The 12,908-nt window shown below is 42.5% G+C and overlaps 1 protein-coding gene across 13 annotated transcripts in view; it reads left to right on the top strand.

The window, feature by feature from the left end:
* NPHP4 (nephrocystin 4) overlaps positions 1–12,908 on the top strand; it is a 107,337-nt gene that overhangs the window by 10,620 nt on the left and 83,809 nt on the right. For 7 of the 13 annotated variants that reach the window (XM_043500051.1, XM_038377066.2, XM_043500050.1 and 4 more), the window contains 2 exons: positions 744–896; positions 12,292–12,464. In XM_043500051.1, coding sequence (XP_043355986.1) covers positions 744–896; positions 12,292–12,464 — 326 coding nt within the window. Of the gene's footprint in view, positions 1–743; positions 897–1,029; positions 2,184–12,291; positions 12,465–12,908 lie in introns of those variants that run through there. The other 6 variants (XM_038377069.2, XM_043500055.1, XM_043500053.1 and 3 more) reach the window with 3 other exon arrangements.

The following is a 12,908-nucleotide window of genomic DNA, read 5'->3' as shown; positions in this document are numbered from 1 at the left end:
TCAACTCTTAATTTTCGTATCTCAGCCTCCTATTCATACTCACTGCACTTGTCTGCCTGCCATGTAGATTGGAAGTAATCTGGGGAAGGATTGGTCGTTATTATGTGTCAGTACTGTACCCGGCACATTGGGACCCTTATTGATTTGGGTTCCTAAAGGCTACTGTATTACAAATAATAAATCATAACAATAATCAGAAAAGAAATGCAGAAGAGACATGAATGTGACTGAATTTTTTTAAATGAGTGCTTCAGTCAAGTGTCTCTGGAAAATGTTTTACATAATTTGCCCACTACTCACATGTGTTTAAACCAAGTGGATGCTTAAAATTTACATGCATAAAGGTTTGCTTGCCAGTCTTGGGATTTCTCGCTGCTGGGAAAAGTCACCTTCTGTTGTAGGATGACCTCAGCATCTGAGTTCATAGCTAGCTATTCCTTGGTGTATCAGTACACAGCATCTTGCAGGGTAAGACTACTGGGCATAGAGAAGCCCTGCTTGTCTGAATGTGAGGGCACATCACTGAGTTGATGGGTTGTACGGTTTGAGCTATTGGACTGTAACTGTCCGAAGAAAATGTCTTTTTTTCTCTCCTTTTTGACTACACTCAGAGCTATCTACTAACTATTGTTTAGAACCATTTTTATAAGATCAAAGTTCTTAATCTGCTGGACACATTTCAGTGCTGCTGCGATCAGAAACTCTTAAAGCTCCTATTTAGGGTGTTTATTCTTATATTTCAGAGAGTGCTAGAAGGCTTGTTAGAGGTTGAATACCAGCTTCGCCTGTCCCTCTTTGACATCACGTATCGTCATTTCTTTGGGAGAACATGGAAAAGTACCACAAGACCTCTCAAAGCTGTGCCAGGACAGCCACGCAAAGTGGTTTTCAATGAGGTAGGACAAGAGTAGAGAACACAGCTCATCTGAGAATGCTAACACCCAGTGAGTGGACAGGGATATTTTCCTGGATGAACATAGGTATTTTGCTATATGAGATGCACAGTGTTTCAGCCATAAGGCAAGCAAAGCTTGCCACTCACCACAGCTCCAGCAATCGCTGTAAGTGCGGCATGACCCTCAAATAAGATAAAGGGCTTGTCTGCTTTCTACAGGAGTGTGATTTCTAAAGCGTGCTAATGTGTTGTGCTGGAACTGATCTGTGTAGATCCTGCTGGTGTGTGCTAAATGTTCCATAGTGCGCTTTAAATGGAGAGCTGTAACAGCACTATACTAAATAAAAATCACACCTCTAGTGCATGTTACTCAACTATATAGACAAGACCTAATTCGGCTCAGCCCCTTCCACTTGCAAAGCAAAGATGCCCTTTTGGTTCACATGGTGGAATCTGTTTGCATGTCAGGTACTGTGATGTGCACGCAACCTCACCAAGAGATCTGGCGCTGTGCTGGTCACATTGGATAGAGGCCAGTGTGGGTACAATCGCTTTGCAAGAGCAACCATGTGTTTCACAGAGTGAGCCTGACGTTGCTGTCCTGAGCTGGTTTATTTGCGCATTAATATAGACAGACTGTAACTGAACGGGCTCCCCGTTCTCTTTTGTCTATCTGTATCTGTGGAAATCTACTGTTTGCTGAATATCCGGAGATGCAACAGCTGGACACTTTTTAGCATTAACAAGAGTCAAGTGAACATGGAGATAAATACATGACATACAAGTGATATAAAGAATTTAGAGATACAGGCATCCAGCCCATTTCATACTGTAGATAAAATACCATGCATACCAATGGACCTGCATAAATAATGATTAATAATGATGTATCCATGGCTCTTATGCTCCTGAACGTTGGAATGGAAAGGGTTTTTTTTCTGTCATAAATCATGCAGACATCGCCTGATATTGTAACCTCAAAGAGCTCCTCTAAATAGTAACATAAATCTGATGCATGCTCTTGAGACTGCAATGGAAGAGCTCTTTTTCACTTCAGAACATAAATCCCACAAGTTTTTACAGATACTATAATAAACTGTTAATCACCAGCTTCATCCTTCTGTACATCCTTAGCTTTCTCCACATGTGCAGGAGCTTCTGCCAGCTGCGCACAGCTCTTGCCTCCCTGACTTTATATAAAGAAAGGATAAGAAAGATGGAATTGTTAAAGATTTGCCAACACTCAACTTTCCATGGTTTGTGTATATGAAGTGCGGGAGCCACCCAGGTCAGAGGCAAGGCTTATACATCCATTTTTGTAACCATTTGTATCTTTGCCATTCATAATTTTACATGCCTTGGCTGTGTCTCCTGTTCATAAGAACTTGAGAATATAAGAACGGCCATAATGGGTCAGACCAATGGTTCATCTTGTCCTTTCTCCAGACAGTGGCCAGTGCCAGATGCTTCAGAGGGAGTGAGCAGAACTAGGCAACTTATCTAGTTGTCCATCTCCTGTCATCCAGTCCCAGCTTCTAGCAATCACAGGCTAGAGACTCTCGGACCATGGGGCTGCATCCCTGACCATCTTGGATAGTAGCCATCAATGGATCTATCCTCCATGAATTTACCCAATTTTAATCCAGTTATCCTTTTGGCCCTCACAACATCCCCTGGCAACGAGTTCCACAGTTTGACTCTGCGTTGGGTGGAGAAGTACTTCCTTGTATATTATAAACCTGCTGCCTATTCATTTCATTGGGTGACCACTGGTTCTTTTGTTATGTGAAGGGATAAATAACAGTTCCCTATTCACTTTCTCCACACCAGTCATGATTTTATAGACCTCTATCTTCTCCCCCCAGAGTCATCTCTTTTCTAAGATAAACAGTCCCAAACTTTTAAATCTCTCCTCACATGGAAGCTGTTCCATTCCCCTCATAATTTTTGTTGCCCTTCTCTGCACCTTTTCCAATTCTAATGTATTTTTTTTTATAGATGGGGCGACCTGCACTGTGCGCAGTATTCAATGCGTGGGCGTACCTTTGATTTATATAGTGTCATTATGATATTTTCTACCTTATTATCTGTCCTTTACCTAATGATGCCTAACAGTCTGTTCTCTTTTTTGACTGCTGCTGCACATTGGATGTTTTCAGAGAATTCTCCATGATGACTCCAATGTCTCTTTCTTGAGCAGTAACAGCTAATTTAGAAACCATCATTTTGTATGTACAGTTGCGATTATTTTTTTCAATGTGCAGTACTTTGCACTTATCAACACAGAATTTCATCTGCCATTTTGTTGCCCAGTCACCTAGCTTTGTGAGATCCCTATGTAACTCTTCCCAGTCATCTTTGGACTTAACTAGCTTGAGTAATTTTGTATTGTCTGCCAATTTTGCTGCCTCGCTGTTCACCCCTTTTCCCAGATCATTTATGACTGTGTTGAACAGGACTGGTCCCAATACAGGTCATTGGTATTTACCTCTCTCCATTGTGAAAACTGACCATTTATTCCTACCCTTTGTTTCCTATCTTTTAACCAGTTACCGATCCATGAGAGAACCTTCCCTCTTACCCGTGACTGGCTGCTTTGCTTAAGAGCCTTTGATGAGGGACCTTGTCTCACAGGCTTTCTGAAAGTCCAAGTGCACTTTGTCCACTGGATCCCCCATCCCAGTCTTATTGATGCCTCAAAACAATTCCATGGATGGGGGAGGCATGATTTCCTTTCACAAAAGCTGTGTTGACTCTTCCCCAACAGATCATGTTCATCCACGTGTCTGATCATTCTGTTCTTTACTATAGTTTCAACCAATTTGTCTGGTACTGAAGTCAGACTTACTGGCCTGTAATTGCCAGGATTGCCTCTGGAGTCTTTTTTAAAAAAAGTGCATGACATTAGCTATCCTTTAGTCATCTGGTACAGAGGCTATTTAAGGGATAGGTTACATACCACAGTTAATAGTTCTGAAATTTCATATCTGAGCATAGGTGCCGAGTTTCTAATCTGCCGGGGGTGCTCCCCCCGGCTCCGCCCAGGCCCTGCCCTCACCCCCCCTCCACTCCTTCCCCCAAGGTCCTACCCCCGCCCTGCTTCTTCCCACCCGCACCCCACCCCCACCCCTTCTCACCCTGCCTCTTCCCTGCCCAGTTCCACCCCCTCCCCCAAGCACACTGTGCCCTCATTCCTTCTCCCTCCCCACCAGCGCCTCTTGACGCTGTGAAACAGCTGATCCATGGTAGGCGCTGGAAGGGAGGGGGAGGTGCTGATTGGCGCGGCCCGCCGGCGGGCAGGAGGCACTGGGGTGAGGGCGAGGTTCTGGTAGGGGGGCTGCCAGTGGGTGCTCGGCACCCACCAGTTTTTTCCCATGGGTGCTCTAGGGCTGGAGCACCCACGGAGTCGGCGCCTGTGTATGTGAGTTCCTTCAGAACTCTTGGGTGATACCATCTGGTCCTGGTGCCTTGTTGCTGTTTATTTCCTCAATTTATTCCAAAACCTCCTCTACTGACACCTCAATCTGGGACAGTTCCTCACATTTGTGACCTAAAAAAGAATGGTTCAGGTGTGGGGATCTCCCTCACATCCTCTGCAGTGAAGACTGATGCAAAGAATTTATTTAGCTTCTCTGCAACAGCCTTGTCTTCCTTGAGTGCTCCTTTAGCACCTTGATCATCCAGTGGCCCCACTGACTGCACGGCAGGCTTTCTGCATGTGATGTACTTAAAGAAAGCGTGCCATTAGTTTGTGTGTCCTTAGCTAGTTGCTCGTCATATTTGGTGTTGGCCTGCCTAATTATACTTTATCTTTGACTTGCCAGAGTTTATGTTCCTTTTGATAGTCCTCACTAGGATTTGATTCCCAATTTTTAAAGGGTGCCTTTTTGCCTGTAACTGCCTGTTTGACTCTGGCCTTTAGCCATGGTGCCATTATTTAGGTCCTCTTACTGTTTTTTTTTTTATTTGGGATATACATTTAGTTCAAGCCTCTATTGTGTTTTTAAATAGTCTCCATGCAGTTTGCAGGCATTTCATCCTTGTGACTGTTCCTTTTAATTTTCATTTATCTAGGTCCTCGTTTTTGTACATTTCCCCTTTTTGAAGTTAAAAGCTACTGTAGTGGGTTTCTTTGGCATCCCCCCCCCCCCCCCGCAAGGATGATACATTTAATTACATTATGGTCAGTACTATTCAACGGTTCAGCTATATTCACCTTTTGGACCAGATCCTATGATCCACTTAGAACTCACAAGGGGAGAGGCAATTCTTGAATTAGTGCTATGAGAAGCTGCTCCAAGAAGCAGTCATTCAATGTCTAGAAATTTAGATCTTTGCATCCCTTAATGAGGTGATATATATCCAGTCAATATGGTCTCTATGTCCAATGACAGGGCCCCTTTCCTCTTCAGTCCCAGCTGCTTCTAATAATTTTTCTTTCCCCTGTATGGATCTTTTTTTTTTTTCTGTGCTTTTTTTGAAATGAAACAACCTGGTTGAATTTTATCTGCTCTCACAGTTAATCCTAGAAACTGCACATGTTGCTGTTTGCATAGACCAGAGAACTTCTCCATTTCAGTGCAAGGTTCTTGATCAAAACCTCACTTTAAATAAACAAAGAAGGAATTTTTTAACAAGTATAAGCTATTTTCTGACCAGGAGGGAAAGCTCAGTGGTTTGAGCATTGGCCTGCTAAACCCAGGGTTGTGAGTTCAATCCTTGAGGGGGCCATTTAGGGTTCTGGGGCAAAAATTGGGGATTGGTCCTGCTTTGAGCAGGGGGTTGGACTAGATGATCTCCTGAGGTCCCTTCCAACCCTGATATTCTATGATTCTATATCCAGCCTCAGTCAATACAAAAGTGCTTCCATCCCCCATGTGTCCTGAGGTGACTGACCAAACAAATGCTTTCCTGGAACAGTGCAGTTCAGAGCAACAGCTGTTTTTGTGGAGACATTTACCAAAATAGCTTAAAAGTAAAATGATTAGTTAGTCATATAACAATGTGACTGTTTTGATTTATATACTTTAATAATGTGACTATTTTGTATTTTCTGTTATGAAATGGGACTGTTTCTGGTAATCTTCTTGGTCCAGGGATAATATCCTATAAGAAGACACCACTCCACAGTGTAGGGTACATATATACAGAGCGGATAAAGATGGGTTGGGTCAGATTATTTTTAAATAATAGTGGGGCGAACACTAGAAAATATATGGCAAAATCCTTCCCTTGATTTTTAGATAGGATGTAATCAATCATCTTGCTGCTAATTTCTTTGACTCAGTCATGCACATTTAATATCTGTTGCAATCCCGCTGAAACCAAGTGTTTGTTGTCCTAGGAATTTGCTTTTCAGAGGTGCTGATCCCACACAGCTGTAGCTGCAAAGGCAGTGGGAGCTCTGGATGCTCAGCACTTGTGAAAACCAAGCCCTAATTGTTTGCAGATTCTGGTGTCTTCTATCATGCATATTTTCCTTATTCAAGCTTCTGCGGGGCTGTTAATTTTTCACCATTTGGATGCCTTTCATTCTTCTCCTAAATATGCGCTCACTCATATCTTTTTTTATATCTAGAACAATAACAATTCTTACAAATGAAGTATTGGATATGGCTGTGATTTGTCTCAGATGTCTCATTAGGATACAATTACGTCTCTATTATGTCAAATCAATTTGAATTTCAATGCAAAACCCAGGCTTTTTGTTAATCCTGGTATTGGGTAAAATGGGCATAATTAACGATGAGAGACACAAAGTGGGCGAGGTAATATCTTTTATTGGACCAACTTTTGAAGTTGGTCCAATAAAAGATATTACCTTGCCCACCTTTTCTCTTTATGTCCTGGGACCAACAGGGCTACAACAACAACAACACTGCATAGTTACGGGTTTCAGAGTAGCAGCCGTGTTAATCTGTATTTGCAAAAAGAAAAGGGCAAAAAGTTTTTCCACTGAATGCATCCAATGAAGTGAGCTGTAGCTCACAAAAGCTTATGCTCAAATAAATTTGTTAGTCTCTAAGGTGCCACAAGTCCTCCTTTTCTTACTGCATAGTTAATAATTTCCAGTTTCATCTTGTGTTATGTTAGAGATCAGACAGGAGAGGGCAGTGCTACTCTAGGAATGAAAATGAATTAGAACATAAATTAACAACATCCTTCAAGCATAGCAGTTTCCTCTCATTATCTTTGACATTTGTAATTCATAAAACCAGGGTTTTTTTACAAGTTTAATCAACTAAAGAGAATTTTTCCCCACTTATATATTAGATTAAAAACTTGGAAAATTCCTTCGGGCAGACTTTTAGAGACACAACTGCCATAACAACCTGAGCATCTGACTCCGAGTAATTGTCGTGTTTGTACAAACATGAAAGCCAAGGAGAAGATACACCTGTCTGTTATGGGCATGGATCTGAGATGAGATTTGGTGTCCTTTTCCCTGATGTGGCAAATTATGTTTGTTTTCCAGTTCTAATGGTAAATATTGCCCAGGATACAATTTTGCATAAATTAAAGACACTATTTAAAAGAGTGTTTCAGCAGCATTAGATTTAGTTGTGTTATTGGCATATACGTTACTTCCCAGGCTGTTTGAATAATGAATCAACTTAATGTCTTGATTTTTTTAAATTTAAAAATGAACCAGTAAGGCAAACATAATGCAATACAGAGAGATAAACACTAACATTTCATGCACTAACAGATTCGGGGTACATTTTCTCTTAGTTTACAGCCTTCAGATATTTATGAATTCTAGGTCAGTATGTGTGTGCGCTTTATACAATTAATGAATTAAATTTTAGGATCTTCCTTATATTAGAGTGCTGGGTTTCACAAACATAAAGTTGCATAAAAATTGTTATTTTGCATTTGAGGTTTCCCCCAAAGCATTAAGTAAAGTATATTACACATTCTACATACTTTACAGTATGTACTTATAAATGATATGTGAGCTCTTACATTGTTAGAATAACCTACATACAACACCTTACATTTCTGAATTACCTGACTTTTAAGTGCTTGATTTCACAATTTCAGTGTTGCATTAATGTCTCATTGATTTAGTTAATGTTGCATTTAATTTCCCAGGTTTTTAAGCAGGGAAAAAAGAACAAATCTGGCCTAGGGCTATTCTCCATCCAGTGGTTTACATACTTTTATGTGCATCTGGATTTGGGGAAGAAGGCTAGAAAGTCACTGACGGTAACATTGAAGTTGTGGGCCTGGGGGGTAATGGAGCTGTCAGTTGTGATAAAGGCAGGAAAAGAGGAGTTCATTTTAGAGGAAAGATGGAGCAGAGCCTCACCTAGAGTAAACTGTCGTAATTCCAGTGACACCGGTGGAGCTCTGACAATTTACACCAGCCGAGGATCTGCCGCAAGGAGTTCTGATGACATAATGACTTGACTTCATCCCGGGGTAACTCCACTGGCTGCCAGGGATTTACCCTCAGGGTTAACTTCATCTATAATGGGTAAGGCCATACAGTCCCAGTGACCTCAAGAGAATTGTGGGTGCGTGCAGGGGCCACCTTATGCTGTTCTCTCTCCTGTACCAGGGCCTTAGACAGCAGTGGGATCCACATCAGCAGAGAGCCAGGAGAGCCTGGATTGGTTGGAAGGGGGGAAGCTGGGGGCAGATCTGTCTGTCATCACCTAAAAGTGGTAGCTGACATCATAAGTGGTTGAGGGTACCTAAGGGGCAAGGGCAGGGGGATAGAAGGAGGGAGCCTAGGAGAGAAACCGGTGAGGAGGAGGAGGAGTTATTGGAGATGCTAAAGCCATGACTATTGAGGCAGGAGGAGATGCAGAGAAGTAGAGGGGTCTAAAGGTCACTATCCTCCTGTGAATTCCAATGAGCGGACTTTGTCCAGCTGCAGAATAGAGAGTGCATTCTTGAACACAGCTCTCTCATCCTGAGACCTTCAGTTTTGGGCTCCCCTTTGGTGCCTTGACCCCTCTCCTCACTGCATTTAACAGCTGTGAATCTGCAGGCTGAGGAGAGTCCTAGTTCAATGCCCACTAATCCCCTCTGATGCCTGGGGGGTGGGGAGGAGGGCATTCTAAAGGAGGGGAAGAAAATGGAAGTGTTTGGGAAGCTGAACAAGTTGCCCATTGCCTTTAGCAGCCGCTGGGACTTTGCTCTTGTGTAGCACTCTGAATATTGGTCTGGTCTCCAGCTGAAGAGAAATCTCCATGGTGCATTTCACTGCCATCAGGAGCAGATTCAGTGTGTTGGGGTTTTTTGTAAGCTGTACTGAAGTGGATGCCTGGGAGAAAGAGCAGGGCTGAGATGTAGGAGCAAAGGAGTGTTGCAAAACAAACAATAGGAAAAGGAAATGCTGCTCTGCTGTGGACATAGAGTTCAATATGTCACTAGGTTATTTTGATACTGTTTGCCTTGGAAAGAAGCTATTTGCTTCTTAAATTGCATATTTATTCACAAACAGGAGCAGGGCTAATGATTCATACAAGGTGAGGTGAGGTGAGCTAACACCTGGCATTCAAGAGGTCATAAACATCTACAAGGAAGTTACCTGAAGATTTCTGAGTCTCAGAGAAAGCATGTCATCTGGTGCATACTTTAGATTATGCTAGTCCTGATGAAAATTGAAAGCCTGGTATGAGTGCTAAATAACTTGTGTGTGTGTGTGTAAGATGAAAGCATTAGAATAGAGTGTGTTTAAATACCGTAATTTATAAATCTGTTTACCCCATCATGGAGTGTAACAGTCAAAGATAGATAAGCAATGATGGTGAGGTGAATTGAAATATCATCTATTCTGTCACAAGAATGAATCCTTTACAGATAATTTGCTGAGCCTGATATGAAATTTGTATTCATCAATTAGAATTACATGATTAGAAAATTCAAATTTCTGAGTTTATTTAGTAATTTTCCCCTAGGAGAACTCATCAGACCTTGTTTATAATTATTGCTAAGCTGTCTCAGTAAACAATTAAAATTTTGTTCACCTTCTGGAAGTATATTTTAGCTACAAACATTCAAAGTGCTGGTATAAAGCTGCGCACAAACTGAAGCCAGTCTTCTGGATGTGGGATACGTTTCTGAACTGTGTGAACTATGTGCAGTTTCCCGTTGACATTATAAATGCAACGAGGTACAAAATACTTACATACAGGTGATGTTTAATTTGTATCTAGAGCAATGGCAGGGGACCTGATCCACAGCCCAGGGAAGTTCAATTGACTTCCACTGTATCAGACCCATTGTGCACATATTTGTGAACTGTACTCGTTTTATCTCCCCTTCAGGGATTCAGGGCCTGATGCGCCTATGTACTACTTTTGCTTACAGTGGAGTGACTCCTGATTTACACCGGAATAAACAAAAGGAGAATCAGGCCCTCAGTTCCTACACAGTAAATTCTGAACTTTTGGATACGTGAGCTAATGTCTCCCAACCTTTTTCTCTGGCACAGATTGCCCTCCGGCAATTTATTAACCAAAGAACTGGTCATAGCTTAGTTCTGTACAAGAAAATGCAAAGGGAGAAAAAAAGCGCTCCAGAGAGTTAAAGTGTGATGATCTCAAGGTGACCCCTAATTGGGAAGATTATTTTTACTTTAGAGCAGAGTTTAAGGGAGAGGAGTATGTTAGTAAAACTTTTATTAGCAATTAAGGAGACAATGGTAAACTTAGTTTTATAACCGATCCACTTTAACAGCTTCCTCATTCTTTACAAGCCAAAGCATAATTTTCTCTCGGTCTAGCCACCTGTCAGCAGTTAGTGGTCATTATTTCATCATTTTGCAATAAAAGTTAATAGAATAATGATTTATTTCTCTGGGATGATGTTTTAATGCCTTTCTCTGTTATCCTTTCCTGACAGTCTGTGATTACTGTAGCTGTTTTCTCGGTGACACCATTATAATGACTGTTTAATAGAAGGATTAGCCTGGCTTTCAGTCATGACACTGGCAGACATCCCCTTTCCCCTCATCCCTGTACTCTTAGGTCCATATCATACTGTTGATCCTCATGGATAACTCTTTTTCACATCAGCGCAGGTGAAGGTCATGATAGGCCTTAGATTTTTCCAGTCACTTTGCTTTTCTAGCCTAGAGCTCACAATGGTATCTTCAGGTCAACTGAAACCTTTGAACCATACTTTTATGGAGTTTGCAGCTTAAGAATAATTGATCCTTATTGTTTGGGAAACTGGGCCACTTTAACAATGCTGTCCATTCTCAGGATTTGTGACATTTACTAGCTTTAGTCCTAAATGTCTCAATTTAAGTTGGGGAAACGTAACCTGTAACAGGACAGAGTCAGGGTTGCCTCTAGGTGCCATTCCCATGTGGCATTGCGCACACGTTAGCTGAATTCCGCAGGACAGAAGTGCACAAATCACTTCTCCCCTGGAACGTATTAGTGCTGGATTGTGAGGACTTGATGGCATCATTCTTGGAAACTGCAAGCAGGGCCATTCCTCCAGTTTAGGAGAGTGCTCACCTCAGGAGGGAAATTCGAGCTCTGCTGGGTTTTTGACAGCTGGGAATTCTGTGAAGGCACTTTCATCTGGAATGCTCTCCTCTCTTCCCGCTGAGCATGAGCCCTGCCTTCCAGCAGCCCTAATAGCCCCTCCAATGCAGTTAAGGAGTGTAATGAGAAGCTAAATACAAGACTATGTAGAGCTTTTAAAAGTAGAGACCAGAACTGGTCTTACCAGCCAGTGCAGCGTATGGGTGGCGTATGGTGTGATGTGATCCCAGCAGGCTCCTGTCTGTTCAACCAGCTGTAGTTTCTGGGCGACTTGCAGGGTCGCTCTCCAGACAGAGCATATTTGCAATATTCCAGTATCAAGGTGGCCAGATCATGGATCTACACTGGAGAGGTAAAGGCATTCAGAGGCACAGACCGGCTATCCAGTTAAATGAGTGGGTGATAATAGACACTAACAGACTGCAGTTTTCTCTCGCAGTCCCAGCTCTTAGGCTAATTCTTCGTAGGAGGGAATCGACCTGACCTGAAGGTTTAGATTTTTTTTTTTACAGTGGTACCCAAAATGTGCTAGACATTGCACAGACATAAGGAGGCGAAGTCCCATTGGTAAACGGACCCCAAGAACTCTACACTTTCTAGTAGGATCCCTTTAAAAATATTCCTAGTGATACAGTGTGTGGGAGATGAACGATTACTGTTAGTTACCCTCCCAGACCCTCAAGATTATTTGCAATGGAACTTCCATCAGTTCCCATTGGAGATTATTCTGCAGATTGCTACATTTCACTGTCTGCACGTTTTTCTGGCTGTTCATTTTGAATATACCTGGACCTTACTCTCCAACTGTAATATACATTCAACTGCTAATAGCTACTTCTCCCAGGTCTAAAATCTGCCATGTTCTTTCTCTCCCTCCTCCGCCAGACCATTTATTTTCACACATCTTTAAACCACCCTGGCATCGTTGCGGTGGTGGAAGTGGTGGCTGCGGCCAAGAAGCGAGAAGGGACCCACCAGGATCTGTCTTGTGGGTTTGGAATTTTGCACCTGTTCAACAGCAAGTCAGAACCAACAGATGTGGCCACAAAGGACAGAGAGTAGGTGTTGCCGGCTGCAAGGGACAGCGGGACTTGCGAGTCGCTGTAGCATTTTATAAGGTGGAATCAGGTTTCTATGGCAACATGGAGTTATTGCTCTCCATTTAGAGAGGAAGGATGGTCCCATGGTTAGGCCACTAGCCAGGGATCTGGAGACCCTGCTTCACCACAGACTGCCTGTGTGAACTTGGGCAAATCATTTTTTCTCTCTGTGTCTCAGTTTCCCCATCTCTAAAATGGGGATAACTAGAGCATATGAGGATACACTGCTCATGGGGGGTCATATACATACTTTAAACAGGTTTATGGTTGAGCCTTTTCCGCTCTTGGCTACATATATGAAAATTGCATGGACTACAGTTGCCCTGGCAGCTTTGTGGCTGGGCCTTTATTCACCTCAGGTGACAGGCCTGAGGTGGCAGGTTGGGTGAGGTCAGCTGCTGG

This window comes from Dermochelys coriacea, chromosome 18, assembly GCF_009764565.3.
Source record: "Dermochelys coriacea isolate rDerCor1 chromosome 18, rDerCor1.pri.v4, whole genome shotgun sequence".
Taxonomy (NCBI): domain Eukaryota; kingdom Metazoa; phylum Chordata; order Testudines; family Dermochelyidae; genus Dermochelys; species Dermochelys coriacea.
This window is presented reverse-complemented; position numbering and strand designations above follow the sequence as displayed.